The sequence below is a fragment of the Diabrotica virgifera genome, chromosome 8 (genome assembly GCF_917563875.1).
Source record: "Diabrotica virgifera virgifera chromosome 8, PGI_DIABVI_V3a".
In the NCBI taxonomy this organism is placed as follows: domain Eukaryota; kingdom Metazoa; phylum Arthropoda; class Insecta; order Coleoptera; family Chrysomelidae; genus Diabrotica; species Diabrotica virgifera.
In genome coordinates this window covers 128,033,110-128,060,602 of record NC_065450.1, presented here as the reverse complement: position 1 = coordinate 128,060,602, position 27,493 = coordinate 128,033,110, and the positions used below count along the sequence as shown (strand labels likewise).

Here is a 27,493-nt window from a genome sequence, read left to right as displayed (position 1 = left end):
GCTTATACCTAGTATTATTATTCTATCTATGTATATTATGGATTGAAAATATAATATAAATATGTAGATATTCACATACTTATTTAGTAAGCTACATTTATGGAAATAACTTGATTACGGTGCAAACGTGTTTGCTTATTTAAAATGTAACTTTTAACGAATAATTTTATTTTTCTATGGATGCTATAAAATGTGCAACTTCTCTCACTACTTACATACATTCAAAACGAACAATTTCTCAGGCAGTGAGAAAAGTCGGCCATTGCAGTGAGAAATATTTTTTCTCACGGGTTCACCGCTGGTTTACATACATATGATCGCCATTTCCATGGTAACATGCACAATACAAATACAATTATTATTTTTGTCAAACAACTTGTCAAAACTTATCAAAAATTACCTTTTAAGACTGTTTAACTGTGGATTATAATTTTAAATAAATAAAGTATATAAATATTAAGAATATTAAATACCTATGTGTACATATGTATTTTATTTCAATTTAGGCATATAATATACCTAAAAGCACCTAAATTATTTAATTTTGAAGTTTTAACTCTTGACAAAAACGCATCCATAGAAAAAGTACAGTGTACAACACGAGAGAAAATGACATATTTCTCTCTCGCTCGATTTGTTGGCACTCGCCTCGTGCCTCGGCTCGTGCCAACAAACTTCTGCGTTTGTGAGAAATATGTCTTTTTTCTCTCTTGTTGTACAATATACTATTACTTTACACCTTTGAAAAGTAAAATTAATAAATCAAATAAAGTTGAAAATAAACGTTAGCCTATAACTGTATGGCATATTTCATGCCGTGAAAACGTTTTTAATAATGTCTATATATATTTAAATATTTTTAATATTTATATATTTTTTAAAATACTCTAGCGTATCAAAAAATTAATTTTCAATTACCTTAACTTAATTAATAAATACGCAAAAGGTAATATTAATATGGTAATTTCAATTCAGAAATCGGAAAACACAGCTAAGACGAAGAAATATCTATGAATTGATCTATACATAATGTAATTAGGGTAGCCATGTATAGTTAAGGGTTAAGGTTGTGTACTAAATACATGGGAAAAATATCAAAAAAATGTTTGTCGTATTTTATGCATATTCTCTTCTCAAAATGGCTACCTTCTCTTCTCAAAAAACCTGATCACGCTATTCGAAAAAAAAAAAACGAAAAATATCGTTATTTATTGACATCAAAAATCGTTATTTATTGACATGCAATTGAGTTTATGTGCTAACACATAGGGGGACACAAAGAAATGGGTCTTTTCGAATTGTGAGGAAGTCCCGGAGAGAAAATGGTAAACCTAACCCAGTTATTTAAAAGAACGAAAAAAAAAAATACACAAATTATTTCGAAGTCTGTCAAAAACTGCTTACATAACCGATTTTTTTTGAAAAATTCCAAAAATTTTCCTGGGTAAAATTTTAATCCAAAAAATCTAAAAAAAATCAGTATGTTTTTTGGCATAACAATGTATGTTCATAATTTTTTTCAGATTATTTTAGGAAAATATCGCTCAGTAAACACTAAAAATATGAGGGAGAAAACCCAAAAATGGGTTTTTTCGAATTTTGAGGAATTTCCGGCGAGAAAATGGCAAATCTAACCCAGCCATTCAAAAGAACGGAAAAAATACACTAAAAATAATTAAGTCGGAGCTAGCCAAAAATTACCCACATAACCTAAAATTTTTTTTTTAAATTCAAAAATTTTTTCTGGTTCCAACTTTGATCTTAAAATCTAAAAAAAATCAGTATGTTTTTGGGCATAACAATGTATGTTCATAATTTTTTCAGATTACTTTAAGAAAATATCGCTCAGTAAACACTAAAAATATGAAGGGGGAAAACGAAAAAATGGGGTTTTTTCGAATTTTGAGGAATTTCCGGCGAGAAAATGGCAAAACTATCCCAGCCATTCAAAAGAACGGAAAAAAATACACTAAAAAAAAATATGTCGGAGCTAGCCAAAAATTACCTACATAACCAAAAATTTTTTTGAAAAATTCAAAAAATTTTTCTGGCGTCAATTTTGATCCAAAAAATCTGAAAAAAATCAGTGTGATTTTGGGTATAATATTGTACATTCACAATTTTCTTCACATTTTTTTAAAGCAAAAGATCGCTCAAAAAAATGTTTTTCGAAAAAACACATTTTTTTTTCGATAGGGGACACCTGGGGTCACATAGGGAGCTAAAAATTTGGTTAGGGGGTTTTTGAATTATGTACTTTCGATTGCCCAATCCCAACTAAGAATCCAGCCGAGTGCAGATTTTACCATCTTATCCCGCTATAGCCAATTTGGTGATTCTTCTAGTGACATTACTTATTCCTCTTCACTCCATGTGGAGCATAGGGCATCAACTGTCTGCCTCCATTCTGTCCTATCCTTTGCACTAATCTTTATTTCTGCCCAAGTTTTCCCAATAGCATTAATTTCTTTCTCCACACTTCTTTTCCACGTTTCTACGGGTATACCTGGTCTTCTCTTGCCATGTGGTGTGTATTCTAGGGCTTGTCTCGCTATGTCTGTATCAGGTCTTCTTAGTGTGTGCCCCATCCAACTCCATTCCCTTTTGCATATTGTCTTAGATATAGGTACCTGGTTAGTTCTTGTCCATAACTCTTGGTTTGATATGCGGTTTGGCCAGTAAATGTTAAGAATCTTCCTTAGGCATTTCTTTATAACAACTTGCATCTGTTCGATACATTTTCTTGACACTCTTAAAGTTTCTGCTCCGTATAATAACACAGTCTTCACGTTGCTGTTGAATAATCTTATCTTGGTTTTACTTGTCATCTGATGTGAAGACCACCTTTTCCTTAGCATATTGAATGGGTTTTGAGCTATTCCTATTCTCCGTTTTACGTCCTCCTCCGTCCCTCCTTTGTTGTTCAAAATACTGCCCCAAGTAGTTAAATTTCTCTACCGTTTCTAATTCCGTGCCTCCCAGTGATATTCTCATTTCTCTTGGTGTATTTATTTTCATTATCTTAGTTTTTCTGACGTTTATGTTAAGTCTGACCTTCTTCCCTGCCTCTGCTACTTCTTCAGTTTTGCGTTGCATGTGTTGTCTTTTTTCTGTTAAAAGGCATATGTCATCTGAAAATTACAAGTCACCAAGTTGGTTAAAAACATTCCATCTTATTCCAGTCTTATTACTAGTAGCCTTAGACATGATCCAGTCGATTACTATCAGGAATAAGGTTGGAGAGAGCACACAGCCTTGCCTTACTCCTGTACCAATATCTATTTGTTCTGTTAACTTGCCTTCGTGGACTATGCATGCTATGGACCCTTCGTAGAACAGTTTTATAATTCTGATATACTTGGGAGGCATTCCGTATTTCTCTAGCAATTTCCATAAGGCTTTGCGATCTACACGATCAAACGCTTTCTCGAAGTCTATAAAGTTCACATATAGCTTATTCTGCCACTCTAATTATTGCTCTATAATCGTTCTCATCGTACAAATGTGGTCAATGCAGGATCTTCGTGCCCGGAATCCAGCTTGGTTTTCTCTTATAACTTTATCAAATTCCTTTTTCATTCTTTCAAGCATGATTCGGGTCATTATTTTGCTTGTTGTGCATAGCAGGGTGATCGGCCTCCAATTTTCACATTTGGATGTGTCGCCCTTCTTAGGAATTTTTACAATTAAGCCTTGCGTCCATTCTCTGGGTAGCTCTTCGGTTCTCCAAATTTTATTTAAAAATGTGTACAATATAGAGGTGGACGTTTCGATGTCTGCTTTGATTAACTCAGCAGGGATATTAAGTCTATTGAATAAAAAGAAGTATTTGCTTTTACTTACAAGTATTTAAGTATTTACTTAATACTAATTGAATAAAGTCATTTCTTTAATGCTTTATTCAATTACTATTAAGTCAATACTTAAATACGAGGAAGTAAAAGCAAAGGCTTCTTTTTATTCAATAGACCCATTGTCTATTCCGGCAGCTTTTCCTCTTTTTAATTGTTTAATTGCATCTTTTATCTCTTCATAGGTGAATTCTTCGGTGTTCACGTTCATTGGTTTTCTGTTAGGTTCCTCTTCTATTTCTTTTATTATATTCTGTTCTTCATACATTTCTTTAAAATATTCCATCCATCTAGTAAGAATTTGTTGTTCTGTTTTCAGTACGACACCATCTTTATCTTTTATTTTAGTGGTACCATTTCGGTTTGTTCTTGTCAAGGTTCTTGTGATATACAGTTTTTTTAGGTCGTTTTCTCTTGCCGCATTTTCAGCTTCATTAATGAGTCCATTGTAATATGATCTTTTGTCATTTCTTGCGCTTCTTTTGACTTCTTTGTTTTTTTCTCAGTATTTCTGTTCTAATCGTAGCTTCTCATCGTCGTCTTTCATTCCTAGTAACTTGACTTTAATTTGTTTACGTTCTTGTATCTTGTCCCATGTTGTTTTTGTCATCCAGGGTTTGTTACTGTTTTTCTTGTAGCCAACTGTTTCCACTGCCGTTTTCTTTATCGTCTCTTTATTCTTGTTCCAGAGTTCCTCGACAGTGGCTTCCTCTATGTCGTCGGCCGTTCTCCAATTATTCTGCATTCGCTCTCTGAATTCATTCTGTACGTCATTTCCATCTCTGATCCAGTGGACATTGTATTTTTCTCTATTCGGCGTTCTCTTTGCTGCTGCTCGCAGCTTAACTGTAAATTTCGCTCTCACTAATACATGATCGGACCCTACATCTGCCCCTCTCATAGATCTTACATCCAGTAGTGATTTCCTCCATCGTCTATTTATTGTAATGTGGTCTATTTGGTTTTGTACTTCACCTCCTGGAGAAATCCACGTTATCTTGTGAATGCGCTTGGGTGGAAAGATACTTCCGCCAATCATTAAGTTGTTTTGGGCACAGAAGTCAGTAAACATTTCACCATTTTCATTTATTTCTCCTAAGCCTTCCCTACCCATTACAAACTCTTTTTCCTCATTTTCTCCACCTATTTTGGCGTTCATATCTCCCATCACTATTAATATATCACTTTTGTTATTTGCCCCCATTCTATCATATACAGCTTGCAGTTGCTCGTAAAATTCTTCTTTCACTACCTGTTCTTTGTAGTTGGTGGGAGCATAAACATTTATTATTGAGAGATTGCGAAATCTTGTTTTAAACCTTGCTATTATAATCCTATCTGTCACACCCTCCCAATCTATCAATGCTCGTGCTGCGTTTTTTCCCAGCATTATGGCCACTCCACCCTAATGTTTGGCAGTTTCCTGTGTATGTCCCGAGAATAAGATTATTTTTCCATTTTGTAGTCTCGTTTTTCCACATCCTTTCCACCTTACCTCGCTTATTCCTAGGATTTCTATTTTGTTTTTGTCCATCTCAGCAGCTACCTGATTAGTTTTGCCGATCTCATACATAGTTCTTACATTCCGTGACATTATTGGGTGTGAATCTGTCTTTTGAGTTCACTCCTCCTAGTTAAAAAACAAGGTATAACAGTAGACGGTGACGGGGTAAACTTTCATTATAATAAATAAAGAATTGGTGAGGTTTGAATGAAGGTACTTACCCATTTCCATTAATTGGCTAATAACTCCTTCATCCATAGACGGAGCTGGTGGTGGTACTTGGAGTTCTGGTAGTAACTCTTCTGTTGGCTGAGGTCCATCTCCACGAAGAGAACTTACGTCTAATACGTCAGGCATTTCTATAGAAACGTCCAACTTAATTGGGACCCAATCTTCCCTCAACATAAACTTTTTGAGGTGGACTACCAAATAATCAGGAAATGATGACAACCTAGTTGTTCTGAAAGGAATAAGGAAATGATGAATTGTCATATAAATTGTAATACTATTATTAATAACCATAGTTAACTTGTAGTATATTATTCAACGAGCATGTAATGATGGTTATTACTCTCGATGATAAAGATTGTGACACAAGCCGAAGGCGAGTGTCATAATTAAGTAGCCATTACATGCGAGTAGAATACTATACTTTTTCTACGGCCTTATTTTTTATTAGTAGGAAAATTATTGTACTTTATATACAGAGTGGGCCAAAGAAAATAGTCCACCTCGATATATGGCAGTATTTATTAGATTTTAAAGAAATGACGAAACAGGTCGATTTTTGATCTAAGGGGGACACATTTTTACGGTACATACATCTGTCATTTGTCAACCCTCTCCCTTCCACTTCCCCACCCTTTATTTTTAAATAGGAAATATGGCTTGTGTGCTAGCTTATTTGAAAGGTTATTCAATTCTCTATTCAGCAGTATAAACATTAACATAATTATTTATACAGGGTGTCCAAGAAAAAATTTTTTTAATTAAATTAATTGACACAAAAAGAAGAATGTATGTAATTGATTTAATTCAAAATACATTATACTGCCGTCACAAAAAAGAAAAAAATGTTTTTTGATAAATAAACATTGCTTTTTGCTTAATTTCAATGTTCAAGCTGCCACCCATCTGCCTCTTGGTAGGTTGAATATTGAATTTAAGCAACAAACAATGTTTATTTATCAAATAAACATTTTTTCTGTTTTCTGTCAGCAGTAGAATGTATTTTGAGTTAAATAAATTACATACATTCTTCTTTTTGTGTCAATTAATTTAATTCAAAATAATTCTTGGACAGCCTGTATAAATAATTATGTCAATGTTAATATTACTGAATAGAGAATTGAATAACCTTTCAAATGAGCTAGCACACGACCCCTATTCCCTATTTAAAAATAAGGGGTGGGGGATGTGGAAGAGGGGGTTGACAAATGACAGATGTATGTACCATAAAAATGTACCCCCCTTAGTTCAAAAATCCACCTATTTCGTCATTTGGGACATTTATTTTGTCCGACAGAACAGACTTAAACTCTCCGAATATAGATTAAACTCTCATGCAAAAATCAGACTGCTATTTATCACCAAATGGGCGTTTTAATGAGTGGAACATGTAGAATATGTCAAATGACAGGAATTATGACAGGTGATAAATAGCAGTCTGATTTTTGCATGAGAGTTTAATCTCTGTTCGGAGAGTTTAAGTCTATTCTGTCGGACAAAATAAATGTGCCGTTTTCGTGGTCTGACCGTTCCAAATTTTTAACCTGTTCCACAATTAAAACTGCCCCTGTTCCAGTGTTCCCATATATCAAAGTTTATCCGACTAGACACCCTTAAGCTATTAACAAATTTTCAGCTTGCTATTAATCAACTTTTTTTTCATACGCGGGATCCAGACCTATAATATTGTTGCTAAACAGGTAAATTTTCATTGTATATCGGGTGTACCAATCAAACTGTGTTTTTTTCTCAAAGTTCCCATCACCCTGTGGAATATTCTAGCATATGTAAAATACTGAAATTAAAACCCAACTATAGCCTCAGGTTTTCTTGACATTCTGTTTTTTTTTATTCATTCGTTTATGTTGGATAATAAAAAAGTTAGGTACTTTATCAACTAGACATGTTCTTCATCAATACCCGATGTTTCTACATAAGTGCGACAAACTTTAAGGGGGTAATTCTGCATGAAAAAATAATGACAGTTGGCTTGATAGACGTTTGTCCGCAAATTTTTCGTTTCCGAGATACGGGATATTGAATTTTTTCTTACAAACTGACGATTTATTTATTGCTTTAAAACTAGTTGAGATATGCAAATGAAATTTGGTAGGTTTTAAGAGATAGTTATTGCGGATTTTTTTACATAAAACTAAGAATTTTATATTGAGCATTGGCGGGCATACGGGTAATATGACCGATCATATTACTCGTGTGTACGCCAATGGTGAATATTAAATTCTTAATTTTATATAAAAAAATCCGCAATAACTAGCTCTTAAAACCTACCAAATTTCATACCGTTTATAAAGCCAACTGTCATTAATTTTTCATGCAGAATTAACCCTTAAAGTTTGTCAAACCTATTTAGAAACACCGTGTATTGATGAAGAACATGTCTAGTTGTTAAAGTACCTAACTTTTTTATTATACAACATAAACGAATGAATCAAAAAACAGAATGTTAAGAAAACCTGAGGCTATAGTTTGGTTTTAATTTCAGTGTTTTATAAATGTTAAAATATTCCACAGGGTGATTGAACTTTGAGAAAAAAACACAGTTTGATTGGTACGCCCGGTATATAATGAAAATGTACCTATTTAGCAACAATATTATTACAGTGGTATTGTTAAAGAATCAGGCTATAAAATTTTCAAAAAATCACTTAAATCGGCCAACAGGTTTAGAAAATATGTGACATCAAAAACGACCAAATTTTTAAGTGGGCCGATTTCTATGCACGTAAGTTTATATCTAAGCTTGTATCAATGAAATGACTTGTTTCAGAATAACAATATTATAATTATCAAGTTTCTCCCCAATTAAAATTAAAATTTACAAAAACAAATGTAGTTCGTACGTAGTATGCAACTGAATAATTGGTTGCCTACTATTAGGAGGCCTATAATTGTTATAAGTGTCTCGACCGACAGTGTTATTCGTATAAAATACTGGTAAAAATCTTAAAACTAAGTACATTGTTAGTATTATTTTTATAAATATATATTGTTATATTTGAACAATTTGTGAAATTAAAAATTGGAATTTAAATCCGTATATACTATGTTATTTATCTATGGTTGGATTGTCCTCTTGGATTGATTACCTCTCCGAGGTAATTTTGTTTATCTTTTTGATACGAAGTAGGAGAAATCGTTACTACCTTGACACTATCGAAGATCGTTTTGTTTGTATATGCGTCATTGGTGGTGTTTGTGATGGTGATGTTTTGCCATTGTTTACGTGAAAATCAAATTATATTTTAAATTTATGCGAGTTATTTACTTAATATATTAGTAAAATGCCTTTTAATGGTCTCATTTGTGGTTGTAGAAATTTGAAAACTCTTTTGAAGTAAATCATTCTTGAAGTGAATATTGTTAGGCTATATCAATGTAAACATATTACATATTATTAGTATAAACACCAGTCGATAGATCTTGCGGACACCCGGTTATGCATATGGTATAGCCGAGTTCTCTATCCAGGTGTTTATATGTCAGTGGTTAAACCAAGACGAAAGTGAAGACACTATTAAGGAATCATCAATCCATACAATTATTAAAATATACTTACTTTCTTGCGGTAACATTCTCTTGAACAGCCGAACTATAAAAATTGTTAATAAGCTCTGGTTCGCTAAAAGATTCTAAACATGAGATGAACCGAATTTTAGGACGAACAATTGCGTCTGGTTCTAGTCGTTTGCCTTGTTTTTCTATTTCAGCTTTTCGGGCTTCGTATGCAGATACCTACAAAAAAAGGGAAAGTATTTACTTCGCAAACTATTAAGTCTGTTATGAATCTCGATATTTATTCCTGTTTCATCGTATTGAATAAATCTGTATTGGAATCAAAAGGCCAATATAAAGATAGAAGAATAAGAGTCCGAGAATATTGATATAAAGAGAGGAGTAAGACAGGGTTGTGTTCTGTCGCCGCTACTGTTTAACGAGTACAGTGAAGCCATATTTCAGGAAGCGATAGCGGAACTAAGTGATGGAATCTCTATAAACGGAAGAATAGTAAATAGCATAAGATTCGCTGATGACACCAATATAATGGCAGACGCCCTGGAATCGCTACAAGAATTGTTAAATAGAATTAACGATTATTGCATTCGATATGGACTAAAAATAAACAAGGAAAAACTAAATTTATGATTGTCTCAAAAACACAACATGGAAATGAAAGGTTAATGCTAGAGCAAACCCAAATAGAAAAAGTAAAGACATACAAATATCTGGGAACCTGAGTTGATGACAAAAATAACCAAAGCAAAGAAATTAAGTCCGAATTGAAACTGCAAGGCAAGCATTTATAAAAATGAAGACACTGCTTTACAAACAAAGACCTTCAGTTGCCTCTCAGATTGAGGGCTCTAAGATGCTACATATTTTCTATATTACTATACGGAATGGAAGCTTGGGCATTGCAGAGACAACACATAAGAACAATAGAAGCGTTCGAAATGTGGTTTTACAGAAAAATATTGAAAATTCAGTGGGTTCAAAGGATTACCAATGTTGAAGTGCTACGACGTTTAAATAACAAGTTAGAAATTATGAACAGTATAAAAACAAGAAAACTGGAATATTTGGGTCACATTACCAGAGGAGAAAAATATGAGTTGCTGAGAATTATTATGCAAGGAAGGATCCAAGGAAGAAGAAGCATAGGAAGACGCATCTCCTTGTTGAGGAACCTTAGATAATGGTTTAACTGTAGTTCATTATAACTGTTCAGAGCAGCAGCCAATAAAGTGACCATAGCCATTATGATATCCAACCTCCGATAGGAGATGGAACTTTAAGAAGAAGTCTGTTATCGTCTTTTATGAGCGTAAATTATAACCCGTTGATGATGAGAGTTCAAATGAATATATTCGCATAATGAATGGGTTGCATGTGTGAGTCCATACTATTGTAGTAAAGAAAAGAGAGACGTTCTCACAAACAATTTATTTTACAACTGACGACCGGTTTCGCTGTCTACAATATTCACAGCATCTTCAGGTCCCGGTTAAAGTAAAATTAAATGCTACAAACAACGAAAAACCAGAGTTAGTTAGGTAGTCTGGTTTAAATCACATGTTAATGATCAAGCCAATATCAAAGTACATATATTTATGCATGCACATAAATACCCACATATATGTACGCATGGTGTACAATCCTCATACTCACATACATGCACGCACTCATATGCAGTGGCAACTAAAAGTATGTCAAGTATAAGATATATACTGAGTTTCCGGTATAAGGGAAGAATATAGTAGTATTCAATATCATACTTTTTCTCTGCACTTTTCTAAAGGGATGGTTGGTGAAGGGAAAGATTTGAATGTAATATATTAACAAAACATGGGCAGGATCTTGAGGGCATTAGTAAGATAAACGACATTAATCCGAGGAACTAAAAATTGTTAGTTATTTATTTATTAATAAAATCTACACTATTACTTAAAAATAACATCACTTTATTAATAAATAAATAACTAACAATTTTTAGTTCCTCGGTTTAATGTCGTTTATCTTACCAATGCCCTTAAGATCCTGCCAATGTTTTGTTAATATATTACATTCAAATCTTTCCCTTCACCAACCATCCCTTTAGCAAAGTGCAGAGAAAAAGTATGATATTGAATACTACTATATTCTTCCTTTATACCGGAAAGTAAGTATATATCTTATACTTGACATACTTTTGGTTGCCACTGCATATGAGTGCGTGCATGTATGTGAGTATGAAGTATGAGGATTGTACACCATCAGTACATACATGTGGGCGTGGGTACATATTTATGTGCATGCATAAATATATGTACTTTGATATTGGCTTGATCATTAACATGTGATTTAAACCAGACCACTTAACTAACTCTGGTTTTTTGTTGTTTGCAGCATTTAATTTTACTTTAACCGGGACCTGAAGATGCTGTGAATATTGTAGACAGCGGAACAGGTCGTCAGTTGTAAAATAAATTGTTTGTGATGAGAACGTCTCTCTTTTCTTTGCTACACGAATATATTCGCATTTGAAAACGAATATTGGAGAATTATATAGTCTCGCACTGAATATTTTTGTATCAAAATAAATAATCATTGTTGAGTATTGTATCCACTTGAAATTAACTTCTTTTTATGTCAACATTTGGAAAAACGAAACGTGGAGTTGAAGAACATTCCACACGAGCCTCGACACATTTATCGACCATTTCTTCTTTCTTGCCATCTTCCCTACTAGCTACAATGATATCAGGTGTGTTAATTACATCGTGTTAATAGCAATCAGGTATGACGACTAACTATCCCTGAGACATCCAGTAACTGTACCATAAACTAACCTCACCCTCTTTGGTTATAATGGCGGCAAGACAGCCAACCCGATTTTTGACATAACTCAAATCCAACGACTAACAAAACTGTAGTCATTGGGTGCGTTCGGACGGCCACAGCGGCTGGACAGCTGAGTAAGCGATAGCTGTCAGAAGACACCGCTGAAAGTCAGCCGCCGAGAGATTTACTAAGCTTTCCCTATTAGCGCTGGATACAACCACTCAGCCGATTTGTGCTGACAGTGAGCCGCTGTGGCCGTCCAAACGCAACCATTGCTTTCTGTCCTTTGCGTTAGACAAAGAGGACAGGAGCTCATTTAGGGCAGAGGACAGAAAACAATAATAATTTAATTGTTTTCGTTCACAATCGTCAGAATAAATGGCACGTTAATACACTGCAACTCATGAGGGAAAATATGCAGATACATTTTGATGATTTTTGGATTTGTTCAAAGTTCACAAATGAACCTGTCTGATGATAATGTGATGAATTTAAACCTTGGAGACACATTGAAAAAACAGACTTGAGTCATGACTACACAAAAAGAATGTATCAAAAATCGATAGGAGACTGTACAAAATGGAGCATATTCACTGATTCCCAAATGACAAGTAACCAATAGTAATTGATCGTCATGTTGTACACACTTTAACATCGACCGTAATATAATAAGTGCTAAGTGCTCATAGTCAAGAGTAATTGTAACTTGAGACTAAAAAAATCCACATGCAGTAACTACGAAAAAGTAAACGACCTCAAAAATACGTGACTAGGTTGTTTTGGTCACATACAAAGATTCGGAGAAATCAAATTATCAAACCAAAGACTGAATTGAACACAAGTAACAAGATAAAAGTATCTATACTGCGTTTCAAACGTTAGAATCAGTGTGCTTGTATAGTGCAAGCGGGTTTGTCATATTTTGCCCATTATGTGAATTATCATAAATAAATCCTCCTTTTGTATTCCAATTCAGTTAAGGCCGCACCTACATTGGATCCGTTTTTCTCCGATCAAATCAGATCCGATCCGATAGGCGGCACCTACATTGGATCCGTATTTCTCCGATTAGATCAGATCCGATATAGACCGATTTTCCGGCGAGGGTGCTACCTACATTGGTTCCGTTAACTTCCGGCAACCGACCACCGGCAATGAGTTCCGATAAAGACGTAGAAAAAACGTAGATGGATGCATAAATTTAATAAAGACAGATCTTCAGGAGAATTTAATATAAACAAAAATCTACGTAACTATCATGATAAATTTAAGATCCTATTTCCTATTTTTTCATCACAATAATGTAAAATAATTCATGAGAAAAGAAAAATACATTGATTTGAGTAAGAAAAGAAATTTAGCAGTAATAAACTTCGGTTCTCTTCAAGGTTAATATATTATTTCATCCCCTATCTATGAACCTTGGGTTCTCTTTGTAAGGAAGATTATTTTCGGCAATTTCAAACGACACGTAGTACCCGTTAGAATTTTATAACCAAAGTGAAATTGACCATCCCAATAAAACTATTTACCTAGAGGCACAGAATAGGAAACAATTGTTTCCTATTCTGTGCTATTAGAGGTATTAAATTTTATACCTATAAATAAAGAGATTTTGTAACCATTATATTCAAGAAAACATTATAAAATATCTATCTTGTAGAGATACATATTATTACAAAATAAAATATTAAGATTTGGAAACTATTTATTGTTGATTTACTTCATGAAATAGTTAAAACAAAAAATTCAGTTACTTATATGCAAAAATCGAAATGAAACCAAACACTTCTCGATGAGAATAGGAGAAGCTACTCCCGACGTCGGCCGATATCGGATCTGATCTGATCGGAGAAAAACGGATCCAATGTAGGCACCCCCATTTAATACTATGGGTTTTTATTTTTTATTCCGACGTCGGATCCGATCTGATCGGAGAAAAACGGATCCAATGTAGGTGCGGCCTAACAGCGATAATCCTCCATAAGTACAAAATACCTGCCTACTACTACTTTTCACGGAGCGGCAACGTTGTCAAGAATATTCTCATTTAGTTTGCATGACCCTGTCCTTGTACACTGCATCGCATGTTTGAAATACGCTGTAGAAAGGCATAAATATGATCCACATTACCAAAAATATAAACATACATACCTCGTCTTTGTTATAGGCCGCATCCATCGGTATAGATAAAGACAAAATAAGTTCAGATCGTGTTAAATATTTGACTTTCTTACTAGAACCACACTGAAACCTTTCTTCAACTTGAAATTTAAAACAGTCTCCAGGGTTTAAGTTTGTCGAGTCTTTTGAATTTCTTTCTAATAATGATAAAATATGAAGTAAAAATTCTTGAGCATCCTGTTGTTTCTTCGTTGAAAATTCGGGATGTCCTTTTCCGACGAGATTTTTAAACATTTGGGGACAAATTCCAGGTGGATCGGCATCGACGGGAGATCCAGCGGGAGGAGGTACAGAATATTTTCCCGATAAAAGGCCATGTCCAAGTTTCGCCCTGAAAATAATTATTTTAACATAATTAGATCTCCAAAGATTAACACACACATTCAATACAACAGCTAAGAAAAATATAATACGATAATATCAGCAGAAAAAACCAAATGTATGACAACATCTAAATACCCACTACTATGTAAAATCGAAATTGATGGGAAAATAATAAAGCAGGAAGCAAGGTTTAGATATCTGGGAATAGATATAACCAGTTACGGAGATGTTGAAGAGGAAGTACGACAACAAAGCTTAAAAGCAAGTGATGCGGCGGGATCTCTTAATGACACAATCTGGAAGAACAAACACCTAAGACAAGATACAAAAGCAAGAATCTATAAAGCAGCAATTAGACCTATGTATATTGGCATACACGGCGAAGACCTCATATGGTGTATTCCACGAGAATATACTACTGTTTTGGATTATCGCGACAACGAATATTTTAGTTATTTATTACATAAGAAGTACGAAAGTATGTTGCTCTAATAATTACTCATATAAACAACAATATAATTTGCAATTTACTTTCGTTCTTCATATTTTGCACAGTAAAATATTCGTTGTCGCGATAATACAAGAGGGTCATATATTCGTGGAATGGGGTATACATCTAAAACGAGACGACTACCATAAAAACAGATAAAAATACTTCGACGAATATCAGGGAAAAGTCTGTTAGATAGGGAGGAGAAGCGAAAACATAAGATCATGCAATGTAAAAGACAGAAACAGGAGTAAAACATTAGTAGAATGGCAGAGGATAAGATAGTACGAATAGCACGAGATAAGTCACCAAATAGACGAAGAAGTATTGGCAGGCCAAGAAAAAGATGGTGCGATAATTTAAACAATTTAGGAGGCTAATATTGAAGAAGAAACAGGCTTTAAAGCCTACATACAAGAAAGAAGAAGAAGACATAATTAGATCTGTCGTATGGTACTTCCACTTAAAATTTGTGTGTGTTTGTGTTTTATTGGCACTGGTTTTCACAACCAACTGGCCATTCAATTTCATAACGATTTTAGACTATTTGTGGTAATAATAGTTTACCACTAGCTCAGGGAGGAATGTGTAGTGTGTGTTGAGTAAATGTCTTGTTACTTAATAAAGTCGACTTCATTGTATTTATAAAGAGACGCTTATTGAATCCGAAAGTGTGCGGTCACTCAGGTGAGTACCGATCCCACTAGGATAGAAATTATTTTTTTCTACAACCACTATTCAAAATGCACTTTTCTGCACAGTTTTATGTTAACAAACTTGATATTTTCTCACAGTATAAGATATATGGCATTAGTGTGCAGAAAAATGACGTTTATGTGCCGGAAAGTTCTTTCTGCACAGTTGACTACCTCATTCTGAGTAACGTTATATTTTGTTTACTTCCGTGGTTAAAGTTTAGACAAATATATACACACACCCAAACTTATATGGAATCGCCATGTATTTCAAAGTAATATTTATTTCTTTTGAAAAAACTTGTTATTGTTGCCAAAATTAAAGGTTTTTATTTAAAATAAACAAATATATAAGACAATCGGATAGTACAGCCCGGTACGGTATAGATTATTTGCTTGAGTTGCAAGTTGAACGAAAATAAGTAAACTAACTTTTGCGTCCAAAAACGAAAATATGCCTCATGTGGGGTTATAAAACTTACAACGAGGAAAGATTATTGGTCTTGTGGAGAAAGTAATGTTCTCAGATGGACATAGCTGCAGAGCTAGGCGTAATACAGGGCGTTCTGTCCAAAACATATTGTAGCGGAAGAGAAATCTTGGCCGATCCACGTATAACAGTAAACACCTCGAGAATGACGTAATCGGATGTGCTAGGCCTCGCCGGAGAATTCTGGAAGGTACGTCACGTAGGCGGAACAAGCCGATAGCTCGAGATGGGAGTCGATTATTCCAGAATAACAACTGGGTATAAATACGGGCATATTTTGTGAATAAGTTTAGTGTATAAGATAAATTCGTCTGTAACTTATATAAATAAAGTCGTATATAAATTACGAACCGCTAGTTTTATTGTAATTAGAAGTAATTACACTAATCACGCTACAGTTGGTGTCGGTGTTCGGTTAACTTAGTGCGATATAAATAAGTGAATTACAGAGAGACTTTAAAAGACTTTTGAACTTTATTCGTCGGGAATAACCGGAGTGCGTTAATTGTTCGGTATTCGGAAAGACTTTAAAATACTTTTGGACTTTATTCGTCGGGAATAGTTAAAGTGCGTTGATTGTTCGGTATTCGGAAAGACTGTTAAAAGACATTTTGGAAAGTACGTGTGTGCCGACCAAAGATGTTGCTACAAGAACTTACAGTAAAACAGCTCCGTGAACAGCTCGAGGAACGGGATCTGGACAGCAGTGGGCTCAAGATAGTCCTACAAGCACGACTCGAGGATGTCCTCACGAAGAACGGAGAAGACCCAAAGACGTTCCACTTCCAGTCAGCAGAACAAGTAATCTTATCGAAATTAAAAACTGTTTCTGAAACGATCGATGAAACTTGTAGAAAAAGCGACGATAAATTCGAAAATGTTGCTAAAAGATTCGATGAGACTTCTCAAATAATTAAAGAGGTCTGTAGGCAAAACAACGAAAAACTAGAAGAAGTTTGTAAACAGAACAATGAGAAATTTGAAGAAGTTTCTAGAACATTCGATAAGATGCAGAAAAGTGTAGAGACCGTAGAAGAAAAGATCAAACAGCTAGAGAGCAGGATAACCGATACAAAAGTACAACCATCAGTTAATGCAGCAACGTTAGATCCTTTAGTGAAAGATGAACTACCGAGAGACGAAACGTCGCATAATATGAGATTCAAATTACCACCATTTGATGGAAAGTCCTCTTGGTCCATATATCTTAGACAGTTGCGACCGCCAATCATTGGACCGAACAAGAAAAGGCTGTTTCCTTGACTGCTGCTTTACGAGGTGATGCTGCAGATATATTAAGGTCAATTCCCAAGGGTCAAGAAAATTGTTACCAGACCTTGTTCACTCGTCTAGAAAAACGCTATGGAGATGCCCATCTACAACAAGTATACAAAGCACAACTGCGAAGTAGAAGTCAACGAGCAAGTGAGAATCTGCAAGAATTTGAAGCAGATGTGGCTCGTGTGGTGCGGTTGGCTTATCCAGAGGTGCCAGACAGCGTTTTAGAAGAAATTGCAGTAGATACCTTCGTCAATGGGCTGAAAGATAATGAACTACAGAAAGCTTTACGACTAGCAAGACCGAAAGTTTTAGATGAAGCACTTGCTATTGCATTGGAACACGAAACGGCTAGTCAAACTTCACGAGGCCATAGAGTAAGAACCATTGAAGAAAGTGACGAACACAACGATGAACGTCTGGAGGAAATGATACGGAGAGTATTAAGTAATCAGATGCCAAAGAGACGCGAGCCTAGATGTTGGAATTGTGGAGACGTAGGCCACATTCGTCGTAATTGTAAGAAAATCGTACAGCCGTCGGAAAACTAGAGCGGGTCGACACCAAGGGGCAACTGCCGACCTCGAGAACTAGAGCCCCCATAGTAACTGTCAACCTTACGTCCTCCGGTGGAATCCACAACTTATACATCGAAGGTCGTATCAGTAATAGATGTAGATCATTTTTGGTGGATACAGGTGCAACGAGAACTATCGCACGTCCAGATGTAGTACGAGACCATAATAAATTATCACCTGCAACAGTAAAGCTTAGAACAGCGACTGGTGAGCTAATTAATACATATGGCGAGGCTACTATGTCAGTATCCATTGGCCAGACCACAGTTGAACATCAAGTATTAATTGCCGAGATCTCCGACGAGTTCATATTGGGGATGGACGTACTACGAAAAGTGGGGGCAATATTGGATGTTCAAAATGGAGTTCTCAGGATCAACGGTGAAGAGTTGCCCTTTCACGACGACAAAGAAGATGTCATCCGCTTACTAACTACATGCGACGTAACCATACCCGGTAATAGTGAGAAAATTCTGATGACCATGCTTGATGGACACTGCCGAGAGGGAAGTTTAAGGATGGTCGAAGATGTAGAAAATGTCGAGTTCCTAACGGCGAAAACTTTGGTAAAAGTTCGAGATGTCATCCCTGTAAGAGTTCTGAATTTAAGGGAAACTGCTATTAAGTTAAGTAGAGGAGCTTTGATCGGACAGTGTGTTCCCGTGGCTTCAATTTGCTCTATGAATACCAATGAGAAATCATCAAAGTCAAAGTATCCAAAAGACCTTGTCGAGATGATCATTGAAAGATGCCAAGACCTTGACTATGAACGAACGGAAAAAGTAAGGTCTATGCTGATAGAGTATCAAGATGTTTTTGCTACTGATAAGAAGGATAAGGGCAAAACAAGCATAGTAACGCATAAAATAAATACCGGAGACGCTCAGCCAATCAGACAACGGCCTAGACGACTTCCATTTGCGAAAAGAGATGAAGCCGAAGAGATTATCAAGGATATGGACAAACAAGGGGTAATTGAACCATCGAACAGTCCATGGACATCACCAGTAGTTCTGGTAAAGAAGAAAGATGGTTCAACGCGTTTTTGTATCGACTACCGCCAGCTCAATGCGGTAACAAAAAAAGATAGTTATCCTTTGCCCAGAATAGACGATACATTGGATACTCTCTCCGGTTCTCGTTGGTTTTCCACACTCGATTTAAAAAGTGGATATTGGCAAGTAGACATGGAGCCAGCCGATCGGGAGAAAACCGCATTTTCGATAGGATCAGGGCTTTGGCAGTTTACGGCTATGCCGTTTGGTTTATGTAATGCCCCTGCCACATTTGAAAGATTAATGGAGGCAGTTTTAAGAGGTCTAACATGGAAAACATGCCTGGTTTACTTGGATGATGTAATTGTGGTTGGAAGGTCCTTTGATGAACATGCCAAGAATCTAATAGAAGTCTTTCAACGATTGAGGGCAGCGAACTTGAAGTTAAGTCCGAAGAAATGTCACATGTTTCGACGAGAAGTTAAGTATTTGGGACATATTGTATCGAGTAATGGTGTAACAGCTGATCCTGAAAAGATTGAAGCAATTAAAGATTGGCCAGTACCAAAAGATAAACATGAAATTAGAAGTTTCCTTGGCCTATGTACATATTACCGACGATTTGTCAAAGGATTTGCCAATATCTCCAAGCCCCTAACAAAGTTGACGGAGGAGGGCAAAGAATATACATGGAGTGAAGAGTGCCAAAAAGCTTTCGAACAACTACAAATGGCTCTGATCAGTGCACCGATATTAAGCTACCCGGGACAGGCAGGAAAATTTGTTTTGGATACCGATGCTAGCAACAGTGCTATAGGAGCTGTTCTCTCCCAAATCCAGGACGGACAGGAAAAAGTCATCGCTTATTTCAGCAAAGTCCTGTCGAAACCGGAAAGAAACTATTGCGTTACCAGAAGAGAACTGCTGGGTGTAGTGAAGGCTTGCGAACATTTCCATAAATACTTGTATGGCAGAAAGTTCCTTCTTCGCACCGATCACGCTGCTCTAAAATGGCTCATACAATTCCGTAATCCAGAGGGCCAGATGGCAAGACGGTTAGAACGATTACAAGAATATGATTACGAGATAGAACACAAGGCCGGAAGAGTTCACTCAAATGCTGATGCCCTTTCGAGACGACCATGCAGTGCGAATTGTAATCACTGTGCCAAATTAGAGGAACGATTTTGCCCCGTGAGACGAACCACCGTAATTAATGAGCAATGGCAGCCCCAACAGTTACAAGACGCCCAAGAAGATGATCCATGTATAAAAAGAGTATTGGATTGGATGCGGCAAGGTGAGAGACCTAGTTGGCAGAACATTAGTGCATGTAGTCCAGAAGTCAAGGCCTACTGGAGCCAATGGAATTGCCTGGTACTAAAAGATGATCTTCTGTACAGAACCTTTGAGAACGATGATGGTACAGAATCTAAGCTTCAGTTAATTGTACCTAAAAGTAAAGTGTCAGAAGTATTGCGTCAGTTGCATGACGGTACATCAGGTGGACACTTTGGTATTACGAAGACTCTGCAAAAGGTTCGAGAACGGTTCTATTGGGTGAACTGTAAAGATGATGTAAGAAGATGGTGCCGAAAATGTGAACCATGTGCATCCGGTAATGGTCCGGTTGGTAAAAAGAGAGCACCCATGAGACAGTACAATGTTGGAAGTCCTATGGAAAGAGTAGCTATCGACATTGCAGGTCCATTTCCAGAAACCGATGCTGGAAATAAATACATCCTGGTAGCCATGGATTATTTTACAAAATGGACTGAGGCCTATGCATTACCAAATCAAGAAGCTGCTACCGTTGCAGAGGTACTTGTTAAAGAATTCTTTAGCCGATTTGGTGTTCCCTTGGAGATCCACTCCGACCAAGGGCGAAACTTTGAGTCAGCTCTTTTCTAAAACGTTTGTAAATTGATTGGTGCCAATAAGACCAGAACAACACCCCTGCATCCTCAATCAGATGGGATGGTCGAGAGGATGAACCGAACGATGGGTAAACACTTGTCCAAAGTTGTATCTGAACATCAGCGAGATTGGGACCAACACATTCATTTATTCCTGATGGCCTACCGCTCGGCCGTAAATGAAACTACAGGTCAAACACCAACCTGCCTGATGTTGGGTCGTGAAGTTCGGTTGCCCTGCGACCTAGAGTTTGGCTGCGGACCTTCCGAGGAACATGTTGCAGGCGAAGACTACGTTGACCGCCTGAAATTACGAATGAACAACATTCATGAACTTGCCCGACAACACATCCAGATAGCCAGTGACAGAATGAAAGATCAATATGATTCTCGATGCAAGAATGAAAGCTTCGAAGTAGGTGATCTTGTCTGGCTTTATAATCCGCAACGTCGTCGAGGCTTATGTCCTAAACTGCAAAGACAATGGGAAGGTCCATATGAAGTTAAGAAGAAAATAAATGACGTAATATATAGAATTAAGAAGTTGCCAAACGGTAAACCAAAAGTTATTCACATAAATCGTCTTGCACCATATGCTGGCTCAAATGAAACAGAAGAAGCACGAGTCCTCCAACAGGAGATGAAAGATGTCGCACAGCCAAGTTTTAATCAATTTATGTCAAATTACGCAGCGAGAAAGAGTGCTAGATTCGGCGTGACCACAGAAGTTCAGCAAGATCTGTTTGGTGTTCCAGAAAACGTCTCTCTGGCCCACTGTGTTGCCCAAGACCTCGAGATGACTAAAGGAATATCGTCCGTATTCAATAGAAAGTTCGGCCGCCTGGACGAGTTAAGAAATCAGCAGCCTAAAATTGGAAGAGTACTGCGATTGGAAGATGGTCCTCGATCTTTGCTGTATATGGTGACCAGAAAGTCTTATACGGACACGCCAAGCTACGAGAACATATGGCGTGTTCTAACTAATTTGAAGAAAATCGTGTGTAATTATGACATCAAAAATTTGGCTTTACCAAAAATAGGCCATGCAGTAGAAAATCTGGATTGGAAGATTGTGAGAAGCATGCTTGAAGTGGTCTTCAGAGGAACTGGTGTACAAATCACTGTGTGTTGCATGAACCCGAAGATGTCGTACCCTTCAAAGACAGTAGACTGTTATTTCTTCTTGAAGGGTGTATGCAGAGCTGGAGAGTCGTGTAGATTCCGCCATCCTGGGCCTTCATTTAGAGTTGCTGATCGAGACGCTCAGATCTTAAGAGGGGAGCAGTGTAGCGGAAGAGAAATCTTGGCCGATCCCCGTATAACAGTAAACACCTCGAGAATGACGTAATCGGATGTGCTAGGCCTCGCCGGAGAATTCTGGAAGGTACGTCACGTAGGCGGAACAAGCCGATAGCTCGAGATGGGAGTCGATTGTTCCAGAATAACAACTGGGTATAAATACGGGCATATTTTGTGAATAAGTTTAGTGTATAAGATAAATTCGTCTGTAACTTATATAAATAAAGTCGTATATAAATTACGAACCGCTAGTTTTATTGTAATTAGAAGTAATTACACTAATCACGCTACAATATGCTAGGTAAAAGGAACTAGGAAAGCTCAAAAATAAGGCAAGGAAAAGTCGCCAAAAGTAATAACGGCTCTCCACGATCATTTAGTTGTCCAATCATCTAGAAGACACCCAACCATTTCTCACCTGCAGCTCCAAAGGCAGATTTTGGAAGCTACAGGTGTAAATGTTTCAGTTGAAACGATCAGAAGAAGAGCTCGTACCAAGAAGTATACAGCAGGAGACAGTTATGGGTTCCCGAGTTATTCAGGCAGCATAAGATTGATCGCCTAAATCGGTGTCTTCACCACCAAAACTGGAACATTGGGAATTGACAAAATGTGCTATTTTCAAAAACAGTCAGGATTTAATGTAATCAGATGGAAAATCAGATGACCTACGAAATCGTGTACTTAGAGGTCGAGGAAGACAAGCAAGAACGAAAACTGTCTGATCTGTTCACAAATATACAAGGGGAAGTGTAATGTTCTGGAGAGAAATTGTGATCCGTAAAAAAACTCCTTTAATTTTCATCCAATCAACTTTAACTGCTCACAGGTATGTTGATAACCTGTAGTCAGGCTCTGGAGAGGTACAACAGGAGAAAATTAAATTTTATTGCATGATAATGGACCTCTACATACCATTAGAGTGACTACAGACATCATTGAAGCAGAAGGTATCCTTTGTTTGGAGTGGCCTGCTTGCTCACCCGAGCTTAATCCTATAGAGTATTTGTGGGATATACTTAAAAGAAAAATTAGAGCTCGACGGGATAATCCACAAAACACAGCATGGCTAGTACAAGCTGCTTTTAAAGGATGGAGCAACCTACCACAACAAAATGTTGATAATTTGATTAGGAGCCTGCCCACGCAAACTGAAGCTTGCATAAGGACTAGAGGTGATAACACTGACTACCACAAAATACAAAAAAAAAATAAATAAAAACAAGTTAAACATTATTTGTTTTACATTGAAATTTTGTATGCTATTGACTTTAAAACAACTACTTTCAATTTGTTTGTTAAATACTTTAATGTTCTATTTAATTGTTATGTATTTGTTATTAAATTGCTTTAAAATAAATATTGTTTAACTTCATGTGTTCGTTTTTTTAAATTCGCACGGAATAGTAAGAAATATCAGATGATTCCATATAAGTTTGGGTGTGTGTAACCTGTAAGACAATTATTATATTTAACTATAGAATATAAATTAAATTATGGATGTTACAACTGTTTTATTTTACAATTTTATTCTTAATAAACATTTTATAATTATCAAATAACCAATAAGGATTTAGCAACCTCAGCAATATACGTCGAATGAAGTAGGTTTGGTGGAAATCCGTGACTGCATAAATATAACGTCAAATGTGACACTATTGTGTAATAATTTTTTAAAATAGTTTAAATTTAAACAAATTAAGGCAGTGTATTCATTTTTTTAACTGATTTCTTGCAATTTGTTTAGGTATAAGGAATTTAAATTGATTAGTATTAATTAAATACAGTTTAAAATTTATCACATATTATTATAATTAATCTTCGTTTGGAAATTGTGATTTTTATTTTTAGGAAAAACTGTGCTTGTAGAAACAGTATAGTGTTTAACACATGCAGAAAGGTCATTTCTCACTCGTTTGAATTGCGGCACTCGCTTGCGCTACCGCAACTTTTCAAACTCGTGAGAAATTAGTACCTTTCTGCACTTGTTGCACAATATACTATTTTTCTACGGCCGTGCTAAAACAGGCACTAGTGCGGGAAAATAGAAAGTGCGGGAAAATAGAACACCTTGTAATATGGCTTTATAATATATTATAATACATGCAATAACCTAATATTTAGATATCATTCACTAATTTATTTCAAATTCATCTTATTGTGTTCATGTTTTAATGAAATTAACGCTATAATTCGTTGAAATAGAATTATTTTGACATAATATGTAAGTCAAACCAGTAAACAATAACAATGGTTTTGAATCGTCGTCATGGAAACCAATTTTATTTTATTGAAAATTTGGTTTTGACAACCTTGTCAGAGAACGTATTGAACGATTTAAGGATCAGCTTGCATCAGTGATACATTTACAAAATGCCACGAATTGCTCGTTTATATTTAATATTACCAAGCAATAAGTAAAGACATTCTTGTTTTTCCAAATGATTAAATTTGCATACATTTTTGTATTACGTATTGTTGCATGCTGTATTTACTCGTAAATAAAAATTGATATAACTCTATTTGTTGTGGTTTTTTCCAAACGTACGGTCGTAGAAAAAATATTGTTCCTAACTCATGCGGAAAGTGCCTTTCCCGCACTCGACTGCTTGCCCGAACTCAGTTATCGCGTCGTTCGGATCAACGGCAGTCCCCTTTGGGAAAGTATCAATTTCCGCACTAGTTAGGAAAATAACTATTATTTATTATTTCTTTTAGTAAAGAAAAATTTTCCACCCAGCCGGTATTCGAACTCACGACCTTTTAGGTCCAAAGGTAGGCTCTCTTACTACTGAGCCACGGAAGGATATAGCTTAAAAATTAAAAACAACTACATAATAATCTTTTGTGGATGACTGCTCTGATTATACATCATCCTAGAGATTGTTAGCATGTCTAGCATCACTACTGCGGCGCGAGTTATAGCGATAACATATTACACTGCTTAGAGGCATATTGTCCTTACTTAGAAAAATTGGTAGTAGCAGACATCCAACTAGAGACAAAGTACCAATAGTTCCCAACAGAGTGACCTCCCACATTGTAGCAACCTCAAGAACACCTAGAGACCGTGACCATACCACACAAGTAAAACAAGAACCAGAAATACTGAAGTCTACAGACTCATCTGCATCTGAATACTGTAACGAGTTTATTCCAGAACAAATCACCTCAGCAATATTAGAAATTAAAACTGGAAAAACACCAGGTTCCGATAAAATCCATCGTACAACTTTAGTCTAAGAGCTGGGAGCGGATTTTGTGCGTGATAAGTAATATGGAAAAACTATACGGGGGTATGTTGAACTAGTTGTGTACATGACTTTCCCCAACGGCCGGAAACCAGAGTGGGGGACGAGGGTAGTTATAACATCAAAGTCGCGGTTTTTATTATTTTTTTTGTGACGCTCATGATCGAGATAGTGTACCAAAATTTTGGAGTAAATAGGTCATGACGTAACTAAGTAAAATCTCCAGAGGCGGAACGCTGCTTGGAGTACAAAGGGGTGGTAGGCAGGGGTGAGTATAAAAATATAAGGGGTTTTTTGCCGTTCGTGATCGAGATAGTGCACAAAAATTTAGGAATAAGTAGATCATGACATTACTAAGTAAAATCTCCAGGGGCGGAACGCTGCGTGGGGGACAAAAGTTGTGCTGCGCTACAAAAAAAAAATAATACAAACTGCGACTTTGAACCCTTAAAACTACCCTCATTCCCAACTCTGGTTTCCGCCTCTGGAGATTTTGCTTAGATACGTCATGATCTACTTACTCCCAAATTTTGGTGCACTCGACACCAAATCTCGATCATGAGCGTCACAAAAAAAATAATAAAAACCGCGACTTTGACCCCTTACAACTACCCTCGTCCCCCACTCTGGTTTCCGGCTCTGGGTATTTTACTTAGTTATATGGTCTATTTATTCCCAAATTTTGGTGCACTATTTCAATCACGAACGTCGCAAAAAAACCCGTTATATTTTTTATATTCACCCCTCCCCCACCCCTTTGTCGGCCACGCAGCGTTCCACCCCTGGAGATCTCGATCATGAGCGTCACAAAAAAAAAATAATAAATACCGCCTTATAACTACCCTCGTCCCCCACTTTGGTTTCTGGCTCTGGGGATTTTACTTAGTTATGTCATGGTCTAGTTATTCCCAAATTTTGGTGCACTATCTCAATCACGAACGTCGCAAAAAACCCTTTATATTTTTTATATTCACCCCTACCCCCACCCCTAGAGATGTTACTTAGTTACGTCATGACCTACTTATTCCCAAATTCTGGTGCACTATCTCCATCATGAGCGTCACAAAAAAATAATAAAAACCGTGACTTTGCCCCTTATAACTTACCCTCGTCCCCCACTCTGGTTTCCGGCCGTTGGGTAAAGTTATGTACACAACTAATTCAACATATTTATCCCCGTATAGTTTTTCCATATTACTTATCACACACAAAATCAGCTTCTATCTCTCCGACTACTTTTTCTTCACTGTGGCAAATATGCTAGGAAATGGCTGGCTGATTTCTATACAGATATCTTAAAATCAGGAAAAATCTCCCGCTCACTTAAAAAGACCTCCATTGTAGCAATATTAAAACCAGGGAAGGCAAATGATCAGCCTTAAAACTACCGACCGATTGCACTACTGAGCTGCTACAAAATGCAGGTTTTCAAAAAAAAACCTAAACATCCGTTGCTTTCATTGGCCTATCAGCTTCATACGATACCACCTGGAGGCAATGACTAATCTGAAAACTACTCCTTGCCAATCCGTGTTAAAAAATAATTACAACTCATATAGCATGCTTACCGACAGACGCTTTGAAGTCACAATGGACAATTTTAAAAGGGTCCAAATGAAGCTCAATAATGGACTGCCACAGGGATCTGTTTTGGCATCCTTTATACATCGCGGACCTGCCTAGATGAATTTCGCAGAAATTTGGCTACACTGACGACTGGGCCATTGCTGCAACACATGATAAGATGGATGGTCCAAAAACAATACTAACGGATGACATTGCCATTATGGGAGAATACTTCGGCAAATGGAGGCTACGGCCCAATGCAACGAAAACCGAAGGGTGCTGCTTTCTCCTAAATAATGCCCAAGCTAACAAAAAACTCTCCGTTCACTTTGAAAATAGACTCACTCATAACTCCACACCACAATTTATAGTAACTATTGACAAAACTTTCAAGTTTTTAAGAACACCTACAAAGAACCGAAGCAACCAAAGAATTGAAAGCACCACATGGGGTTCCTCAATCCAGTACTCAGATCATTCACTCTCGGACTTGTATACTGGCAGC

General features: G+C 36.5%; 1 protein-coding gene across 1 annotated transcript in view; it reads right to left on the bottom strand.

Moving 5' to 3' along the window:
- Positions 1–27,493, bottom strand: part of LOC126890010 (ubiquitin carboxyl-terminal hydrolase 5) — a 119,440-nt gene that overhangs the window by 29,176 nt on the left and 62,771 nt on the right. Inside the window, exons 6-8 of the mRNA XM_050658812.1 lie at positions 14,077–14,437; positions 9,161–9,336; positions 5,577–5,815 (exon numbers count right to left, since the gene is read on the bottom strand). Coding sequence (XP_050514769.1) covers positions 5,577–5,815; positions 9,161–9,336; positions 14,077–14,437 — 776 coding nt within the window. The remainder of the gene's footprint in view (positions 1–5,576; positions 5,816–9,160; positions 9,337–14,076; positions 14,438–27,493) is intronic.